The following is a 23,464-nucleotide window of genomic DNA, read 5'->3' on the forward strand; positions in this document are numbered from 1 at the left end:
TAATTATATGAAGCCTTTGGCTCTTCATATAATTAGTAATTTAATAAGTTAATTTCTTCATAGACTTTGTCCCTGTGAACAGTTAGTTGGCATGAACATACTATTAGGAGGCTTGAGGATCAAAGCTGCATAACTGGAAGGAGACCTCCATAGAGCCTTTTAAGGAATGCAAAGAACCAACTGGGCTTCTGACCTAATGCTCAATCCTCACCTTCTGTGGTGCAACCTGTTAAATATCTACTTGGATACTGAACAAACGAGGATGGGCTGGCAATTTGGAATTTGGCTAACCAAATTGTATTTTTATTGGCTTGAACCACAATGCAAAATAATGGTACAACATGACAGAATTTCATGATGGCGTAAATCACCCAGTTAAACAAAGACTCTGTTGTTTTTGTGTAGAAATCAGGATGAACAATGGAAAGTCAAATACTGGAACAAATCCTGAAACACATACCAACTCAACATCATCAGAATGCAAGACTGGTACTATCGATGTAAGAAGCATCAATGGAAAAGATATGGAACTAGTAGAAGAATTGGATAACCAGATAGACATAATAGGCCTGACCGAAACAAAGAAAAACAAAAACAGGTGAGATCTTTCTAAGCATCAAATACAAAATGCTATGTTAGTGCAATAACAATCGAGGAAGAGGAGTAGCTATAGTATTTAACATTAAATATGAGGATAATCTTCTTGAATGGCAGGCAATATCCAGTAGAGTGATGTGGATAGATATCAGAATAGGGAACTGGGTAAAGACTTATTTATTCTTTGATCCCACAGAAGATGCTACTAAGGAAGAAATGTAGGAATATTTCAAGGCATTACAGAAGGCAGCCGACAGAATGAAAAACGAAAAGTTGGTCCTGTTGGAGATCTAAACAGCAGAGTAGGTGATTACAAGACATATAGAAATGTTTGGGGAGAATTTTAAGAAAAGTGCAAAGCTAATAATAATGGTAAATGTCTGTTGGATTTCTGTTCAGGATGTGGTTAGTTATTACTAACACCACGTTCCAAGATAAAAATGTGAGCAATGTTTTCCCACTGGTTCAGGACACAAAAGTATACAAGGAAATTGAAATAAGAAGTGCTCACTGCTTATTTTTGAATAGGATAAAATCAAATTTGGTATTGAAAAAAAGATTGTGTAAGAAAGTTTTAAAACAAATCGAAGTTGAGCAGCTTTCAGAGGTGAATTGTAGATTCGAATACACAAATATCATTGGAGAGAAAAAGTTAGTTTGAAAATAAGAACCAAACCTTGGAGATTCATTGGCAAACCCTGAAGAAAACATTGATTCAGCCAGAGAGGCATATTATTATTATTATTATTATTTGACACCTCCAGGGAGTCCAAAGACTCATCGAGGGAGAGTGTGCTAACAGCATCGAACGATTGGTCCCCTTCCAACAATATGGTGAGGTTGTCTGTAGAGATAGAAAAATCAGAACTCCATGGTGGATTCAGGAAGTTAAAGAGGCAGTGAAGAAAAAGAAGAAAACACACCAAAAGTTCCAATCAAATAAATCAGCTTGTGCTCTTAGAGAATAAAGAGAAAAATGTAAGGAAGTGAAGCACTGTGTAAAACCAATTAAGGACATGAGCATGTTGTTACCAAAATCATGGGAAGACTTTGGTAATAACATAAAAAATAAATATCAAAGTTGGCAAAATATTCTTTAGACTATTGAAAAAGCTTAGAAATAGAAGAAAGTACTGTAAAAGGAATCAGATGATAACAGTAACATGAAAACTGAAAATAAAGATATTCTAGATGTCTGGAGTTACGTGGAAAGATTACAAAACTAAACAAGCAGTGTCAGCACAGTGCTAGAAAACTTCCAACAGGAATGCAGTCAGAAATATATATCCATACTTGAAGTAGTAAAAGTCATCAAAAATATGAAATGTAATAAAGGCAGCGGGAGAGGATGAAATTTGACCTGAAATGCTCAAACATGGAGGTATAAAAGTTTTACAGTGATTTCACTGCATAATTCAGAAGGCCTGGTCAGATGGTCAAGTTATGGATGACTAGTGTAATATTTATTCTTTTCTCTCCTAACGTTGTGATTTATGATCTTAATCCTGACTTATTCCCTCATATAATTTCCTTAGCATAATTTCAATAAAAGTTCTTTGCTCGATGCATCAAGTTAATATACTATAATTCCTATGCAGTCTCAATATTTAATCTGGGTCGTTAAACTTTCTTAAGAGTAGTGCACGTGGATTGAAGACAAAGGGATTGCCACTGGATAGTGCTAATTCCTTTGTTTCAGTGCTGGTGCCAGTTCTTTTTCAGATTCAGAGAAAATTTCTATTATACTGCGCCACCTTAAATCCTAGACTACTGAACAATGCAAAATCAAGGAACTAGAACACAGTTTAGTACACTGTCTAATATCCCTTAAGCACTGTCATTAAACTCTAAATTCACCAAATACCTAAAATTCATTTCACAGTCGTAGCCTCCCTTGTATTTTACCTCGGTTCTAATTTAATGAGCAGTGCAATAGAAAGGAAATCAGGCAAGACATCAATTAATACTAAAGAAAAACATTTAATTACAAAATCAGACAATTTACACTTTATAAACAAACTCTGACATAGAATTGCACTAACTTTAGGGAATGAGTATACTCAACTAAAATTTCTAATTCTCCCGTAATATGTAAAAACATTATTTCAAGTAGGACAATTATCCATTTTACACATAACAATGCTAGAGGTCATTCATTTATCAATAACAGAGTTATCTCAAAGAGCTTCCAAACAATTCCTCTATCCAAAACTCAAAGTTCCTCTACTTCCTTTAGCATAATCTCCAAAGTCCTTTCATTAATCGAAACATTATAAACCTTAAGTCCTTTTTACAATTACAGGTTGTTCCCCTCAATACAATTATATAACAGATCAAAATTCTACATTACCAAACATTCTACATTACATTACTAAAGGCTGGGGAATTATTCAACCTTCACATACATCTTGACAGAACTTCGTTTCCTTGATCCTTCTCTTAATTGATTTCATGTACACTATTCGACTGATGGACTCAGACTAGACACATCTCCGCCAAAAGGTAAAACTGGCTCGGCATGGCGTATCGATCTCCGTGGTGCTCGAGAACTCCAATCCACTGGGCTATTCGTTGACCGGCGAACTTGCCATAGACACTTCAGCGTGCTCCAACGACCTCTATCTCGATGACCACTCCAATTCAAGGGGAAGAGAAAAAAGCCACAAACTAGCACCGCTACGCTTTTTAAATCACGCGCTCGATGTTTCCTTCCTACGTCATCCTGCTCTCTCTCACTTTTCCCACGACCTAGCGACACACTCTCCCCTAGCGTGTTTTATGGAGGGAACCTGTGTGCGCATCCTACTTGGTACACGTGTTTAGCTTCAGGCCATCACTATCTAATCCAATTATCTTTCTCTTGACAGTACACAAGTACATGCACAAAATCCACATAGTTTAAACATCAGAAAATTTACAATAATTATTTACAACATGATGCATACACAAGTTTTACTTAAATTACTAATGTTGCTTATAAATTACAATTAGCTTTATTTCTTCTGATATACCAATATTGGCCCCGGGAATGTTCTTGCATGTTAAATCTGAATAAAACATAAATGGAATTAATTTCTGTTTCATTCAGAATTTAACGCTAGAGTAGAGCTCTCATATTAGCTATCTATAAAAAAGGGAAATAAAAGTGAATGTGAGAATTACAGAGGTATTTCCTACTCAGCATTCCTGGTAAAATTTATGCAAGTATATTCAAGAAATGGCTAAGTAAAAATTCTGGAAGTGAAGCTTAGTGATGAACAAGCTGGATTTAGGCCACAGAGGTTGTCAGGATCAGATTTTCGCTTTAAGACAAATAGTTGACAAATTTTGAAAATATAACAAGGATTTGTATTTAAGTTTAGTCGACCTGGAAAAGGGATATTAAAAGGTGCCAAAAGGAAAGCTTGTCAAAAGGCTACAGCAATACAGTCTTTATTTAAGCTGCAAGTCAGTGAGAATCGAAGGGAGTACAGGAAGATGGTTTGATGCTAAATCAGGTGTGCGACAAGGGTGCACATTATCTCTAGTGTTATTCATTGTGTATATGGATCATGTTATGAAGGATAATAGTATTAAATCTGATATCAAAATTGGCAATGTTAATCTTAGCTCTTTATACAGATGATGTTATACTTCTAGACATTGTTAGCATCCAGGAATGTGTTAGCAGATCTAATGTCAGGTGGTATGGTCATTTAAACAGAATAGGAAAAGAAAAATTAGCAAAATAAGTGTTCTCTGCCAGGTTGGCAGGAAAAAGACCCAGAGCAAGACCATCTGTATCAATCCAATATAATTGGATTGATACAGTAAACAAGTGCCTTAGAACAGTGCTTCCCAAACTTATGGATGTAAAGGCCCCCTTGGAAAAATTTAAATATTTCACGGCCCCATCGAAAAAAAAAATTCTCAATACAGATATATATTATTATAATATTTATTATATTTATATTCAATACAAAACATACACAGCGAATATCACAAAAATCAAATGCAAATATTACATTTTTAACATCTTACATACACATTTTGATATGGCACACTTAGTCTTAAAACATTTTAAATTTGTTTTCATTATTTCACGGCCTCCAAGGGATCCGTGGCCCACAGTTTTGGAAGCACTGCCTTAGAAGATAGAAATATAAGATCTGATATTCTTGGAGTCTTGACAGGTAACAGATTGATTTGGAGGAATATCGTAGATATAAAGTTAGTAATGGTGTAAGTTTTTCATGTAGTACTATCATATCCTGTACACCCCCTAGAGCTGGGGTCGGGAACCGGCAGCTCCAGAGCCTTATGCGGCTCTTGGCTGAACAAAGTGTGGCTCTTTTATATTGAATTAAAAGATACATAATTAATGTAAACAACCAAATATTGTTTTTTGATACGGCCTATTCGTGCCGCTAGATACTATGCATGTGACGTGTGTTATGCATGAAATTTTATGCTGACAACTACGTTACATTTGAAATACAGCTAAATATTAACCATGCCTAAGGTAACTAGTCCACGGCGAAAATTTGAACTAATTGTTCAGCTGTCCTGTCAAAAACCACGGTTTTTAGATACATAGGAATTTTAATTGTCAAAATAAATATCCTGTTAGTTAACTTATTTATTGTGGTACTAAACTGGTGTTTAATTAATGTCAGATAATGTTATGCACAAATTAATTTTTATTATGTTATTATTATTACGAGAGACCTCCAGGGAGTCAGAGACTCATCGAGGGAGGCCACATACTACACACACCAGCTGTCACACTTATTCTTGAATTCATTCACACTGCTTGCACTCACAGCATCCAATGGCAATCCATTCCAATCACGCATCACCCACTGAGAGAAAAATCTAGTCCTTATACCCTTCTTGGTGGCCTTCATTCTCAAATTATATTGAATTTGTGTTTTTACTTGCAGGTAAATTTGTGATAATAACACAAATTTACTTAATATAAGTTCAAGAAAAAGAAAAATAATTGAAGAAAACAGAGGATTCAGCAAAATGTGGATAGAGAAATTTGCATTTATTGAAGTAAATGGAAATCTGCAATGTTTAATTTACCATCTACGACTTCAAAATAACAAATCAAGTAATCGAATGACATTTTTGAGGAAAACATTTAGACTTCAGTAAAAAATATCCTGAGGGTGATAATAGAAAAAAAGCTATTGAAGAATTATAAAAGAAAACATTGCTTTGGCAAAGAAATTTGTCGACTTGGACGAAATCTTCGTCGAATACTACTGAAGCAAGTTTTTTGTTATCCCTTGAAATAGCAAAAGCGAGAAAATCTTTTACCGATGACGAATTTCTAAAAAATTCAGAGACATGTATCATGTCTCTGAAATTCTATTTAAGGATATGAAAAATAAGGACAAGATATGTAAAAAAATTAAAGATTTACCTCTCTTGGCTAGAACTGTCAAGGAACTGATTGTAACAATTTCTGCAGAAGTTTCAAATATTTCAAAGATTATGGATATTAATTCTGCCGATTTTATATCCATTGCGGTTGCTGAATCAAATGATATTTCTGATATGGCACAATGCTGTGTGATGATTAAATATATCACATCTTCTGGTATTCGAGAAGAACTTCTTGATCAGCTAACACTTAAAGGACACACTACAGGTCAAGATATTTTGGAAAACCTTCCAACAAGTTTACAGAAGAAAAATATAAATATTGATAATGTAGTATGCATTGCGACTGATGGCGCGCTTTCTATGATTGCGAAAAATAAGGAGTTTGTTAAATTATTCTCCACTCATATTCCACATGGAGTTATTTCATTTCATTGCATTTTGCATCAAGAAGCTTTAGTTAAAAATTCTTTGGGATTATTACCACAACTAAAAAGAGTGATGGATGTTGTTGTTCCAATAATCAATTTCAGGCATTGAATCACAGACTTTTTGACATTTTTAGAGGAAACTAGGTGGTCAACATAAAGATTTTGTGACATTTACATTTATACGATTGTTATAAAGAGGAAAAGCTTTGAAACGTTTTTTTTTGTCAGTGCTTAAAAGAAGTAATAGTTTTCTTAACCACCACGGGCGAATGCTGGTCTTGAAATTCAAGCTTGCTCTTGTTATCATTCAGGGAGTGAAGAGCTGTGATTGAAGTCTGATTAGCGCAATAATGAATTACTGACCATTTAAAACTATATATTTAGAAATTTATGTACATTTAATCATACAGATACAACATTAATTTGACAAACGATATTCTATACTTTTCAATTTAGCTACTTAAATACAAATTCTATCCTACGGTTCTTTATGAATTGGAACTTAATTGGTTGTAACTTAATTTTCCCAAGCAACAAATGCACATTTGTAAAGGCTGGCTGAAGCTCACTGGCTAGAGCTACTTTGATGCATATGGCCTGTGTTTAAGACAACATGAAAGGAGCGTAAATGGCTATGCGTGTGCATGAAATCGCAGTGCTGCAGTGAGGACCTGGAAGCTCCGACAACCCAAGCAAGCCAAGATAGCTTTGACTAGACAAGCAAGAATCGGCCTTTGATACACAACGCAAAGCTCGATTATTGCGCACAAGCTTACGACATCTTCTGTCTACAAAAATAAAAGTCTAAATGGAATGCTCATAAATGCATGCATTTATTAACAAATAAATATTACTTCTTTCTCAAGTAATGAGCTTGCGCAGCAAGCATGGAGAATTTGCCCCTGTTAACCACTAAAAATTATAATGTAAATCATGTGGAACTTCTCAGTAATCCCAAATGGATATAAAATTTTTGTTTTTTGCTTGATATGACAGAACATTTTAATAAGCTAAATTTGAAGTTGCAATGGAAGGGAAACACAGCCTTACAACTAGAGGAAATCCTTACCATTGAACAGAAACTAAAGTGTTTTTCAAAGATGTTACTGAAGAAAAATTTATATATTTTGAAAATCTAAAAAATTATAGATTGAATTTAAATCAAGAAAAAGTTGATTGCAAAATATTTGCTGAAATGATTACTATAATTTTAGATTCATTTACAAGCAGGTTTCAGAATTTTAAAAAACATCAGGAGATGATGAAATTTATATTACATCCATTAAATTGCAATTTAGATATTGAAGCTTTTCCTGGAATATCAATTGCAGAACTACAAATGGGGCTTATGGAAATTCAGAATAAAAACATCTGGGTACAAAAACTTCAGGAAATGGTGGAACAAATTGAAGAAAATTAGGAAACTATGAAAGAAACATCACAGGAAATTATATTTAAATGTTGGAATTCTTTCCCAACTAATTATTCGAATGCAAGGCAACTTGGTTTTGGTGTTTTGACTCTTTTCGGTTCAATGTAGAATTGCGAACAATGTTTCTCTTCAATGAATTATATTAAAAATAAGTATAGGAACAAATTGACTGATGAAAGTTTGAAAGCCGAATTACTATTAAAGTGCACGAAATACAATCCAGATTTAAGTAATTTGGCTGAGAGGATGCAAAATCAAAAGTCTCATTAGTGAATTTTAAATTAAAACAATCAAATATCTATTAAAAAACATAATACTGTATTGTATTTTTGTTCGGACTAATTCATTTTGCAATACAAATTGTGATTTTTTTGCAATATTATACTTAAGCATGTTTTGTGATTAAAGACATAATCAAACCTAATGTTGTTTTATTTATTGAACATATAAAAAATTTATATGCAAACATAAACGTGGTATTTGATATCTGGAACTACTGAATTAAAAAGAAATTTACTTAAGTTTGAACTAATTGCAACTTTAAGTCACCAAGAAAAATCAAATTGAAGTTGCAGCTCCCAAAATTTTGTTTTAATTAATTTTTTTGGTGGAATGGCTCTTTGGTTCAAAAAAGTTCCCGACCCCTGCCCTAGAGGGTACTTGTCAGGAATTTGACAATGATGATGATGCCATACTTCTAACTAAATCCAGTACAAATCTGACTACATTGAACAACTGTTATAATAAATTTGGTATGAAAATCAGCAATAAAAAAGCAAAGACAATGAAAATAAGCAAAAACATTGAACACATCAACTGTATCCTGAATAGTGAACCTATAGAACAAGTAAAATATTTTATATATTTAAGGCATAATTTTTAGTAAAGATGACAAATTAAATATGGAAATAGACAACAGAATTCATAATGCTGGTATGGTAGGGAGTCAGCTGAATAAATTTATATGAAATAAGAAAGAAATTAGTCAAAACACTAAATTAACTGTATTCAAGACAGTGTTCAAGCCAATTTTAACTTCTGGATTGGAGAGCTGGCTTAGAAATAAAATATTGATCAAAGACCAGAGACCACAGATATGAGAGTTCTGAAAAAGATTAGCAGAGTGAACAGATGGCATCAATGGCAGCATCATATTAAAAATTAGGATATTTCATGGGATTTTATTAAAGAACTTGCCACTATTAACATTCAGGAATGTGTTAGAGCTAATCTCAGATGGTGTGGCCACTTAAATAGAATCGCAGAGGAAAGATTAGCAAAACAAGTGTTCTTTGCCAAGTTGGGAGGAAAACATTCAAAGGAAGGGCAAGATGTAGGTGGTTTGATAGCATTAAAAAGTGCCTTAGAAGAAAGAAATATAAGATATGAAAATTTAGAGTCTTAACAGATAACAGATTAAATGGGAAGAAAATTGTTTATCAGAAGTTAGTAATGGTGTAACATTTTCATGTTACACCATGAAAATGTTGTAGCATGAAAGAATAATAAGGAAATGCATACTGCACTTTTTTAGTTTTGTGAAACAGTGCAAAACTAAAGGTAAAGGACCAGAGAGTATTAAAACAACAGACAAAAACACTTCTGTTGTGTTATCAATAAAAACAATAAGTGCTTTTTAAGACAAATGGCTCTCAAAGAATTAGAGTAGTGGGGTGCTATGAAGGCTAAGTTACAATGTATATAAAATATCCTGGGACTGGTAACAAAAACTCTAGATTAATACAAGATTTTTTGAGACCCTTTAAAATTGGAGTCATTTAAGCTTCAAAAGATGTTCATTTTGCAAAAAAAACTTTGAATTAGACTTAACCAGAAATCAACTGAGTAACATCTAGCTTCTTTTCAAAAAATGATGGATTCTAAAACATTTAAACATGTGTGGTACCTTTTTTAATATAGATGATTATAAAGCTAAATTCAATAAACCATTCAACTAAAAACTTCATAGTCTCATTAGTAGAACAGTATCAAAATGACATGAAATATAAAGAATCTGTGTAAGTTATTGCCGACTTGTTAAACAAGAATTAGTTAAAGATATAAAAAATTCCATTAGTGAGTCTTCTACATACTTCTATAGGTATATGAAATAAGGAGAATCTCATCTATTATTGAGGTGCATAGATAAAAATCAGAAGAGACATTTGTTTACTTAATTCCCCACCAAAACTCAGTTACACTGTGCATTGATAGTTAAACCATTTTGTTTCATTATATATATATATATATATACGAGGGACGTCCAGAAAGTAAGTTCCGATGGGCTGTCAGAGAAAAAAAAATATACTTACAAAAATAAACTTTATTGGAAATTAAAGTAGACATCTTTCACTATTTTTCTACATAATTTCTGCCATTGTTCAGGCAATTATCATAATGGGGCACCAAGAGTTGTATACCTTCATTGTAGAAGGTATACAACTGTGTACTGTAACGCCTGTGACGTAAACAAAATATTGACTGCTTCTTTGCCCTCATCGTTGTCTTGAAACAGCCGGCCACCAAGGAAGGATTTCAGATGTTTGAACAGGTGAAAGTCGCTTGGTGCGAGGTCAGGACTACATGGGGGATGATGGAATTGTTCCCAGTCAGAGGTGGCGAGAAGTTTTGTGTTGAATCACTCATTGCATGTTCTCAATAAATAAATCTCAATGATTTGCCAATGAATTTCAGCTACTTTAATGTTCCTTGCATTCAAGAAATGGATAACTGACCTAATTTCACATGTGGCAGGTGATTCGAATGGCACCAACACCTTGCTAAGGAATCAACAAACTCAGCATGCATGTGGACCATTGTGATCGCAGTGCTGCAGTGAAAATATTTAAAAATGGAACTTACTTTCTGGACGTTCATCATATATATACACACACATGCACGCATTCACACATCTGTGACAAAATTCATACTATGAGCCGAGTAAAATTTTTTGTAGATTTAAGTGGTATTTTTGGAGCCCTGTATTATAGCATATATCCTAAATTTCACATTTTATAAATTCCATTCAGCCAAAACAAGTTATTGCTACATACTCTTTATGTATCTACATTTCGAATTGTTCAAATGATCTAGTTTGAAATAAAAATTAAGATGGCATGACAAATGCCATCTTATTTTTTTTTATAAGAAGTCAAAATCCTGAATTTTAATAAAATTCATCCAGTTAAACTTGCACACAAACATAACAAAATAAACCTAACAGATAGGTATACATGTATATGGAAATATGACTTCTGCATTACTTCAACTTTGGTATCTGGCTCCCACTAACAAAACCTCAATAAAGGTTGAAACTGGTCTGGGTAGTGGCCTTCTCATAATGCATAGTATTATACATGTCCACAAGGATATGTGCATTGCATTATGGGATACTAAGACAACTGATATGAAGTCATTAGTCGTGAAGTGATTTCACGTGCAAACTTTGTTTGCTTACACTTGCATAAAGGATGAAACCAAGATTATATTCTTGGCATCTTTAATTTAAAGAAGATTGTCCTTTACAGAAATCCCACCAAAATTAGAAGACTTTTACATGCTGCTTCACACCAGTATCCATTACAAAAGACAGGCATGATAAAACATTACAAGATGTCCAGTACATCAATTAAAAGGAATGAAGAACTGCACTACTTGAGGGATAACCTCATCTTCAGTGGTTATGAACCCAAGATGACCAACAAAATTCTTAAATTACCTCCAATGACTCCTGTACTTTAACAAGATTTTAAGAATGTAATCACGCTACCTTACATCAAGAACAATACAGACAAAGTGGCATCAAAATTGCTCCATGAATACAACATACATTAAAGTGGCTTTTTTTTACCATTGCATAAAATCTACAGATTCTTACATTAACCAAAACTTCCACATCATCACATGAAAAAGCCATGCGTTTAGTAGATTCATTGCTCTTGTGGCATTTGCTATGTAGGCCAAATGGGAATGTTTGGTGGAGATCTGAATGTGTGAACACGTACGAAACTTCGAATAAAGAAGACAGAATAAATCAGGTTTGGCATCCCATAAAACTACCACAGGCCATCAAGTAGTCTGGCAACAAACAAAAATCCTTATGATGATTATAACTGTTTTACAAGAAAATTCAAGGCGGCCTCTCAAATGTGTTTAAAAAATTTATTTTCTGGTTATTTATTTATATGTACCAATTGTAAAGTTCCGATAACATCTGCGTAATTAATCATTTCTAGATTAATTACAATTAATCTTTAGATTAATTAATCTCTTTTCTGTAAACATTTTGCTATACCCCTGATAATGTAAGATGACAATTTACAAAACTTGTAGGGTTATATTTTATTAAATCCGTTATTTATCTTAAAACATGTGGTCTCAATACTGGAAGCTGTCTACAGAATTGCTACACCACAGAAATTTAAGTATTCAAGATTCTCAAGTGTAAATTGCAATACAGATATTACAAACCTCATCTATCACAAATGCACATGATGGTACAACATGAGTTTTCAATGTAGCTGGGACATCACCAAGTTAAACAAAGCCACTGCTGTTTTAGTCAGGGAACCAAGTGAAGAGTCAATAATTGAAACAAGCTCCAACTCAATATCTAGATGAAGAAGTCCAATGCCAGAAGAATTAAGATAGCAACAATCAATATATTGAGAACAGAAACCAAACCTTGGAAATTAAGTGGCAAGCCATGAAGAAAACATTGAGGATTCAGCCAGAGAGACGTGTTGAGGAGAAAGTTAAAGAGGCAGTGAAGGAAAAGAAGGAAGCATATCAAAAGTTCCTGCTGAATACGTCAGTTTGTGCTCTTAGAGAATACAGAGACAAAGGTAAGAAAGCTAAACACTGTGTAAAACTAGTTAAACAAAAGTCATGGGAAGACGTTGGTAAGAACATAGTAAATAAATATCAGGAAGGTGCCAAGATATTCTGGAAGCTGTTGAAAAAGCTCAGAAATGGAGTAAAGTGTGTTGTAAAAGGAATTAGAGATGATAAAGGTGACATGAAAACTGGAGAAAGATATCCTTGAAGTATGGAATAATTACTTCGAAAAATTGCTAAATGAAACAAGCAGTGACAGCACAGTGGTAAAAACACTCAACAGGCATGCAATCAGGAATACATATTATCCATACTTGAAGTAGAAAAGCCATCAAAAGCCCGAAATGTGGAAAGGCAGTTGGAGTTGATGATATTCGACCAGTAATGCTCAAGTATGCAGGTATAAAAAGCCTTATAGTGGCTGCATTGCATAGTTCAGAAGGCCTGGACAGAGAAACGAATTCCACATGATTGGAGTAGAGCTCTCATAATACCCATATAAAAAAAGAAAATAAAACTGAATGTGAAAATTATAAAGGTATTTTATTTCTGTACTGACTATTCCTGGTAAGATTTATGCAAGTGTACTTGGGAAACAGTTGAGAAGGATTGTGGAAGAGAAGCTTGGTGAAGAATAAGCTCAATTCAGGCCAAATAGAAGCTGCCAGGATCAGATTTTCACTTGACAACAAACAGATGAGAAATCATGGAACTATAATAACAAAGATCTATTCAAAACGCTACAGTTATATGGTATCAATGGGACATTAATCAAGCAATACTTCGTCTTTATTTGAGTTGTAAGTCAGCAGTTAGAACTGAAGGAAGTACAGGAAGATGATTTGATGTTAAATCTTGTGTCAGACAAAGATTATCCCCTCTGTTATTCATTATCTATATGGATTACATTATGAAGTGGTATTAAACCTGATAACAAAATTGGCGATGTTAATCTCAGCTCTTCACTTTATGCAGACGATGTTATACTTCTAAATAAATCCAGTACAGTCAACTTATTTGTGTCTATGGTCCCACAGAATGATCTCCTTTTTGAGTCACTAGAGCAGGCAGCTAACATAAAGAGAATGGATAAAGTAGTACTTGGAGTCTAAACAGTAGAGTATGAAGCAAATTCCATCAGGCATATAGAAATGTTTTGGGAAAATTTGGAGAAAAAGGCAAATTTAATGATAATGGTAAGTATCTGCTGGATTTTTGCTAAGCACATGAACTAATCATTACTAGCATCCTATTCCAACATAAAGATATGCATAAGTTAATGTGAAGGGATGACACAAGAAATAAGAAAAGCCTCATTGACCACATCATTGTTCATAGTAATACCTTCATGCTGGTTTAAGATACAAGAGTGTAGATAGGATTTGAAATTGGAAGTGACCATTACTTAGTGCAAAGCAGGATAAAAATGAATGTTTACATTGAAAAGAACAGTATGCAAAAAAGTTTTAAAAAGAATTAAAGTTAAGCAGCTTTTACAGGTAAACGGTACACTCAACTATACAAACATTATTATAGAAAATCTGAAGCAGTTGGAAAACAAGAACTAAACTTTGGAGTCTCAGTGTCAAACAATGAAGACAGACTGATTCAGCTAGAGGTATGTGGTGAAGTTGTAGGGATACAAAAATAAGAACACCATGGTGGACACAAGAAGTTAAAGAAGCAGTTCTGGAAAAGAAGAAGGCATACCAAATAATAGCAAATAAGTCAGCAGATGTCTTAAAAGAATACAGAGAAAAATCTAAGACCGCAAAGTTATGTGTAAAAGTAGATTTGCCCCCTCACCAGTCATGGGAAGACTAGTGAGAATATAGAAAATAAATATCAGGAAGGTGACAAAATGATCTGGAGGCTACTGAAAAAGCTTTGAAATGGAGAAAAGAGTACTATTTCAAAGATGATAAAAGTGACAAGAAAACTGCAGATAAGGATATCCTAGATGTCTGAAGTAATCGCTTTGAAATACTTAAATGAACCAAGCAGTCGTAGAACAATACTACACCATTTTCAAAAGGAATGCAAAGAGGAGTACCTATCAATACTTAAGGTAGAAAATGCCATCAAAAACATAAAATGCAAAAGGGCACCTGGAGTAGATATTTGAGCAGAAATGCTTAAGTATGAAGATATAAAAGTTTTGCAGTGGCTAAACTGCATAATTCAGAGGGCTTGGTCAGAAGGCCGAATTCCAGATGATTGCAGTATAGCTCTTATAGTTTCCACCTATAAAAAAAGGGAATAAAGCTGAATGTGAGAATAATACATGAATTTCCTTACTAAGTATTTCAGGTAAGATTATGCTAGCATAATCTTAACTGAGGCTGAGAAAGACTGTGGAAGAAAAACTTTGAGAAGAACAAGCGGGGTTTAGGCCACTGAGGTTGTCAGGATCAGATTTTTACTTTAAGACAAATAGTTGACAAATCTTGGAAATATAACAAGGATTTGTATTTAAGTTTCGTAGATCTAGAAAAGGCGCCAAGAGGAAAGTTCTTCAAAATGCTACAATTATGGGTAAATGAAATGTATATAGAGCAATAGTATATAGAGTAGTCTATATTTAAGTTGTAAGTCAGCAGTTAGAATTGAAAGAGGTATAGGAAGATGATTTGATGTAAAATCAAGGATAAGACAAGGATGTACATTATCTTCACTCTTATTCGTCACGTATATGGTCTGTGCACATTATGAAAGAAACTGGTATTAGGATTGATATTAAAAGATGTCAAACTTATATCTTTGCTTTATGCAGATGATGTACTCCTAAACACAGCAAGTGCAAGTCTCAGGATTTTCTAATTGAATAACAGCTGTAACAAATAGGGCAAGAAAATCAGCAATAAAAACACCAAAACTATGAAAACAGGCAGAAATATTGAACACATCAACTGTATTCTCAATGGAGAACCTACAAAACAAGTAAAATTATTTCAGCTATTTATGCACAGTTTTTAGTAAAGATGTCAAGTTAAATCTGGAAATAGGCAAAGAATAAGCAAAGCTCATATGGCAGGTGCAAACTGAATAAATTTAATATGAAATAAGAGAGAAATTAGCCAAAATATCAAACTAGCAGACCATTTTTGAAGTTATTGATCTCAGAGTTTAGTTAGAAATAAAGCACTTTTTCAAAGACTGGAGATCACAGATACGAGGTTTCTGAGAAAAATTAGAGGAGTGAAAAGATGGCATCAATGGCAGAATCATATTAAAAATGAAGATATTATAAAGGAACTTGACATTGTTAGCATTCAAGAATGTATAAGCAGAGCTAACCTAAGGTGGTATGGCCACTTCAAAAAAGAAAGATTAGCAAAACAGATAAGATAGCAGGAAAGAGACCCAGAAGAAGACCGAGGACCAAGGTCTAGGTGGATTGATTCAGTCAAAGTGCCTTAGAAGCACAACATGTTAGATATGACAATACTGGAGTGATGACTAATAACTGACTAATCTGGAGAAATATTGTGACTAGGAGATTAATAATGTACACTTAAACATGTAGTACACTTAAACTTCCTAACGTCCTAATCAATACTTTTCCAACTGAAAAAAGAAGACCTGGAAGACCAAGAATTACCTGGCTGAAATTAATAAAGAACATCTCGGGATGCAGAACATATAAGGAACTTTTTCGAACAGCAAGGAATAGAGAAGACTGGAAGATCCTGCTCAAGAGAAGAAACATGTAGTGATGTCATAGTAGCCCAAACACCCCCTTGATAGTACATATCAGGAAATTGATGATTATGATCTAACAACTCCTAAAAAAAAGTTCAAAAGATGGGATAATTTGCATAAGATGTTACTAATAAAAGATTGCATTTATACTCATCACCTGTTACTGCTCCAGGTGATGAGTATCCTGTATATGTTCTATTTATTTATAAATGAAAGGATTTTGTCTATTTTTTAAAATATAAAGTATCATAAATACCAAGAAGAACAGAAGTTGTTGTAGAGGAATGCAGAATTTTGTTTTTTTATAACTTTTATATCTGCAAATCCAATATTAATGTATGTGAATATAAGAGTGAACAAAAAGAGCTAATCAGAATAATATACAAGTGATAAACAAATGTATATACTACCTGTGATTGAAATATCTGTATGAATATAATTTTTTTTATCTGCAAGTCCAGCTTCTGGGATGCAATTTTTTTTTCCTGATAATGAAAATCCTTTGTACTCTTGAGGTGGTAAAGCATGAGTCACTTTTCTAGCAGGCAGAACTTTTGTTAGTAAATCATCATTATCACTACTGCATGAATTTTTCGTTGGTTCTAAAGCTTTTCCACTTTCAAATGAGCTGTCATCTGATTTAGATGTAACACTTTCAGAGGGGAGAGAGACACTACCTGAAAATTCCTTTTTAACAGGTGATGGCTTTCTCTGAATTTCTGCATCGACGCCCATTAATGTGTGTTTGGTTTCAGAATCAAAAGAACTACTCAAACTGCTTGAGTCACTTAATTTAGTAGTTTTCTTCAGTAATGACCTTTTAGTAGTATTCTGATGAATTCCTGTCCATTTGATATCACATGGTTTCCAGAATACATCATGCTCTTTTCTTTCCTTCTGTTTTGCCACTACCTCCTTAAGCCTCTGCAGACCATCTATTAATATATATAAAATTAGAAAACAGTTATTACACTTGCAATAAAAATAAGATGCAACACATATTGATATATCCCTGTTTCTTAAGTAATGAATTTTGAACCAGGCATAAGTATAACATACTATTTATAAGCTTGAAAAGCATACCAGTAAACGGTATATAGGAAAAAAAACTATCAATAAGCAGCATATTAAAAATAGTGCCAAGACAGTGCTCAGATAATTTCATATGCTGATTTTTATGTCCAAACACTGGTAAACACAAGATTATATTCATGAAGATAAAATATAAAGGATACAGAATTTGAAGGAAAAAACTGTGTGTGTGCACGTACATGCATGAGAGAGAGAGAGACATCAGAATTATTAATGCCAACAGAAGAATTAAGCATATTACAGATACATGAAAGCAAAAGAGGTGCAGCAATATCTATTGTTATAATATTGCTGCATCTATAACAAGTCATTATGCCAGGGGCGAATATTCCAGGTGTGCTAGGTGTGCAGTGCACATCCATGGAATAGCAATATCACCAATATTATATTTTTCCATTTATTCTTCGCATGATTCCTAAAATTAAACACAGCACATTAATGCTTCAAGAAGACATATTTTTTGACACTTAAACATTGCATCACATTAGCGTTAATAGCTCGGGCGTGCATTCAAAATACATGCACCTTTGAGCCATAAGAACAGACGGCACAGAGAGTCAAATTCTTAGTGTTCCAGTGGTTTTAAACTGCCCAGAAGGCAAGGCAGGGTGAGCACTGAGTCAATAGCACCTAGTGGCTGTGATTTGAAAAACACTCCTCTCCCACAGACTATGTATGCAGCATAGTCTGTGGAAGAGGAGTGTTTTTCCATTCGTTTCAGTGATAAAGAGAAAAACAAAGCTACTTGTTTTTCTTGCTTGTGCAGTATAGCATCTGTTGAGGTTGGAAAGGTTTTTTTTTAATGGTATAGGGACATTTTTATTCTAGTCTTGAAACAACAGACATGGTAAAAGTTTATCTATTCCTGAATAAAAATTAATACTTCTGTGTATTAAAAGAAAGAAGTTCTTGATCTACAACAAAATACTAGCATTTGTGAGATATCTATTATTGATAAGACAGAAGAGCCAGTGACACTAAAAAAAGAAATTAACGAATATAGGATTCCCAAAAGTGAGGATAATTTTGATAATGATCAGATATTATGTATCCCATTATTGTGTAAAATGTATACTGAATCTCAGTAAGCAAAACAAAATTCTTAGAAAACAAAGCAAAATATACATAAACCAGAGAAATACACTTAATATGCACAACAAATTTTATGACGTGATTTGCTGCTCCATCAAACCACATATATTCCTGCCACACCTAAATGAATCACTTGATCAACATTATTAATTCATTGGATTAGCCTCTCCCTATAGTGGCCGTTTATTATTGGTTAGTTATTTATACTTTGCAAACAAATCTCTTTCCCTCTTCTCATAAATTTTTTTTTTTTTTAATTATGCCATCATAAATTCACTTATTCATGTCTAGACTAAATAGGATCACATGCTACCCAGCAACTTATAGGACACACATATCACAAATGCTAATTATTAATAATTCATTTGCCATTAATGAAACTCACACTTATTTTTTCCTTTACATTTTCCATTCTCACATGATTTATTAATGATGTTTCGCATATTTACACCTTTGAGTAATTCAAATATACTAACCAAATATGGCATTTTTCTTCATTATTTTTTTCTAATATATTTTAAAACAAACACATTATTCTTTGCAAACTCCCACTCTACACATATTGGTTACAATTAATTGATAAAATTCATGCTATCATTAATTGCATTTGACCAATTAAGATGAGCGCTGATGCACTATGCACTCTTAAAAATTTCATGCATTCAATAAAACTGTGGTCAAATTGATGTGACTTTTGTAGCATGGGTTGCATAAGCCACACGACAGCACACCCGACCAAAATGGGCATGCAATGCCACTGCATTATACATAACAGTAATTTTAGGAATGAGATGACAACATATGGTGGTGACAGCATTTATTATCAGACAGACAATTTTGCTCTGTTAACTAAAGTTTTCATGATGCATACTGTTGTAAATGATAGTGGATTTTGATTGATGTCTACCTGTGAGGAGGGAAGGTTCTGTACATGCGGAGAACACCAGGAATCCATCCATCCAGGACTAGAGTGCAATCAAGGTATCTAGAAAGGGCAGACTGCTGTTTGTTTTTCTTAAAGTGAACCAAATCTTAAAATGTTGAATGTTGTGTTAAGTGTTCAGAGAGAGAGAGTGTGTCCGTCCGTCTGTCCCATACAGAGAAATCATCATCTACATAGGATAGCTAAACAGCAGGTTTGTGGAGTGGAGTTCAGAACTGTCTCTTCAAATGTCCATTAAAGAAATTTGCTAGGGATGAAGAAAATGGAGAGCCCATGGCTATATCCTCATGGTTTGTTTGTAGAACTTCCCCTGCAAAATGAAACAGTCTGAGTTTATGGTGAACTGAAACAAGCCTAAGATAATGGAAGGAATTGCATCTTGGATTAAGTCAACAGTATAAGTTATTATGCCCTTGAGATAATCTAAATGATGCCCCTTAGTGGGCCAAACTGGGTGGTCTTGGCCATTTGGTTGAAGATCTGAGAATGAGTGTTTCCCAAATTTCATGCATCCAAATTTGTCGAGGTTTGGTAAGTTACCCAGGGCTGGGCAGATTCCAGGATTAGCTTCTCATATTTGTATTTGCTGTGGTGCAATAGGCCTTCTTCCAGCATATCCTGTGGTAGGCATCCAAAGCCACCACAGGATACAGAATCCTGAGATGAAACTGCTCCAAATTTGGGGAAGCACTCATTCTCAGATCTTCAGCCCAATGACCAAGACCACCCAATTTAGCCCACTAGGAGATGGACTTTAGGACTCTAGGCCAGACTTTGGTTACCTTTATTTGGCCTCATTTACCTAGCCTTAGTGTTTGTGTGCATATATCATTATTTCTGTGATCCTTGATGATGGTAATATCAGAAGTATTGCTGCTGAAATATCGTTGCCAAAATATCAGAAGTATTAATTAGTCATTATAATAATTAATATTCAGTATACTTGTAATTTCCTCAAACCCATAATGATTACTTTCGCTGCAGTCATTTAACTAATCTGATGATAGGGCAGAATCTGTTTGTTTGCAAAGAAATTATGTGTACCAGTCTAAGAAACAAAAAAAAAACTGATTGATTATGATAGAAAAATCCAGAAATGGTTAGCTTTCAATGATTGTCAGAATGACACCAAGTACTCTTTAAATAAATAGGTAGTCCTGCTTTTATTTCAAGAAATGAAAGCAAACTACAGAGAAGAATGCACCATCATGAAATTTCTGATAAGTACCTTCAAAGGTACTTATCAGAAATTTCATGATGAAGGAAATTGACACACTATAATGTAAATTTCCTTCCTGATATCTTCACTTTTAATATGATTCTGCCATTGATGTCATCTGTTCACTGTTCCTAATTTTTCTCAGAATTCTCATCTCTGTGTTCTTTAGTCTTTGATCAGCTGTTTATTTCTTCTAAACCAGCTTTAGATCCATAAATTAAAACTAGCTTGAACACATCATACATATAGCTAGTTTAGTGTTTTGACTAATTTTCCCCTATATCCTACATAAATTTACTCATTTGACTGTCACCATATGGATTGGCTTATTCTGTTTTCTACAGACATATTTAATTTGCTATCTTCACTAAAAATTGTGCCTATATAGGCGAGATGTTTTATTTATTCAAGAGACTGTTTCCCCATTCAGAATAATGCTCAAACATTTCCTTTCTGACTGTCATACCAAATTGGCTACAGAAGTTATTCAATTTAGCTAAGGAATCCAGCAGACATTTACTGGATTTATTTAACAGTATAATATCACCTCCATAAAGTAAAGAGCTGAGATACATATCTCCAATTTTGATATTAGATTTCATGCCACTTTTCTGTATAATGTGATCCAGACAGACAATGAATAACAGTGGAGATTGTGTGTATTCTTCTCCTTACACCTGATTTTATATCAAAATCATCTTCTTGTATTTCCTTCAATTCTTACTGTAGATTTACAACTCATAGATTGTCCCATTAACACCATATAACTGTAGTTTTTTGAACATACTTTTTCCCTGCTTGGCACCCTGTCATATGCCAAATCTACAAAACTTAAATAAGAGCAAAAATCTGACCCTGACAACCCCCATTTGTCAAGAATCCAAATTTCTCTTTCACAGTTTTTCTTAGTCTCATCTCAGATATGTTTGCATAAATCATACTGGAACATTCAGTAAAGAAATTCTGTAATTCTCATATTCACTTTTATTTCACTTGTATAGAGATGGGATCTATAACAACTCTACATGAAATCATCTGAGATTCACTATTATTAGCTATATATACTATTCGTTTCCTACTCTGCTGTTCAGATTTCCAAAAGGGATCATCTTTTTTCTTTATGCAATTACTTTCTCTAATGACTCGAAAAATACCTCCACATCTTCCTTAGTAGAAGAACCTTTTGTCTGACCATAAGTACAAATAAGTGTTATAGTCCAATTTCCCATTTTGATGTCTGCCTGCATCATCCTACTTGAAACTGCCTGATATTCAAGATTATATTTGTGTTTAGTATTTAATGCATTAACTACTATAGTAGCAATTATAGACACTTCTTCCTTTCCCTGATCATTATTGTCTGAATATGAACATTGTGTGTAGAAAGGCTTATGTGTTCATCGTACATGTTGTTTAATTTTGACTGTGTTCTGATGGTATATATCAGAATACAGAATTATAAGTAAATAATTATTTATTGACTCATTGCTGATATTTTGCTGGTGAGAGGCTTTTACAAGTCAGAGAGATTGTTCTTAGAAGCAACAGAAGCCTTGAAACATACTCCAAATCTCGACAAATATGGCTGTATAAATTTGCCTAAGATTTGGGAGACAGTCATCTCAAGACATAACTAGTATCTGCTTTCTCGCTCTGTTTTTTTAGGACTTTAGTCTTTGTGTTGTTGCTACAGTTTTATTTTTTTATTTATTGTTTTTATTAATTTTTTTTTTTTTTTTTTTTTTAGATAGAGGGTGCCTAATTAGGACTTTAGTCTTTGTGTTGTTGCTACAATTTTGTTAAACTAGTCCCTTTGTTACACCATGTTGTTGTAGTCTCATGTACTGTGACAAACTGTGTTTTTGTGCTCTGAAAATGCTGGTTATAACACCAGTGAAATATCAGCGATAAGTCAATAAATAATTATTTACTTATAATTCTGTGTTCTGATATATACTGTCAAAATTAAATAACATGAACACTGTATAGTTATTTTGTTATTTAGAAGGATCTAATCTATAACACCAATTATGTACTAACATAGTACTTCACTAATTCTTATGCCCATTATATTTCTTTTCCATCAATACTTCTCATGTTAGGATTCTATCTTGACTTCTGTTGATGTCAAGTTCAAATTTGTTCCAGACCTTTCACTGTTTGCCCTATTTTCCTGATGAAAGCAACAAGGCCCTTGTTTAACTGACTGAAGCTCCAACTGGCATGATATTTCTGTTTGTTGTGCCATCATTGTTTTTTTTTAGTTTAAGCCAATATAGAAGACAATTAGTAAACTCCAGAGAAGAACAACTTCTAAAAAAATCAACAGCAATTGCAGTAATATTTGGAAGGTGTAGAAAGTTTAACAGATGAAAGGACTTATAAGTGGTGGAAGATGGTTTGCACTTGAATGGATTTAGTATTTAGAGTCTGTAAAAAGTGTAGTTGAATGAAGATGAAGTGTTGACATGGCTGACAGAAGACAGCCATGTCAACATTTGATTATTCACATTATTCACATTTGATGTCACTGGATGCATGGTCACTGCCATACCTCTCAGGATTTTGGGAGTAAAATCTTCTGTTAGAAGTGGTAGGGGTCACAGGTTCCCTTTTCGCACCGAGTTAGTAGGAGACAATCACAAAATATCTCTGTCCATAGCAGGAATCAAACCTGCAGTCTCTTGTCTGGAGAGTAGATGTGCTAACCACTTGGCCAATGGCCAACAGAAGATGACTGGATATTCAAA

At 33.8% G+C, this 23,464-nt stretch overlaps 1 protein-coding gene across 2 annotated transcripts in view; it reads right to left on the bottom strand.

The window, feature by feature from the left end:
- LOC150098544 (uncharacterized) overlaps window positions 1-23,464 on the bottom strand; it is a 610,245-nt gene that overhangs the window by 532,254 nt on the left and 54,527 nt on the right. For both annotated transcript variants that reach the window (XM_090405300.1, XM_090405297.1), the window contains exon 7: window positions 16,779-17,303. In XM_090405300.1, coding sequence (XP_090261426.1) covers window positions 16,779-17,303 — 525 coding nt within the window. The remainder of the gene's footprint in view (window positions 1-16,778; window positions 17,304-23,464) is intronic.

The sequence above is a fragment of the Typopeltis vanoorti genome, chromosome 15 (assembly GCF_054136105.1).
Source record: "Typopeltis vanoorti isolate ZY-2024b chromosome 15, IOZ_Tvanoo_1.0, whole genome shotgun sequence".
Taxonomy (NCBI): domain Eukaryota; kingdom Metazoa; phylum Arthropoda; class Arachnida; order Uropygi; family Thelyphonidae; genus Typopeltis; species Typopeltis vanoorti.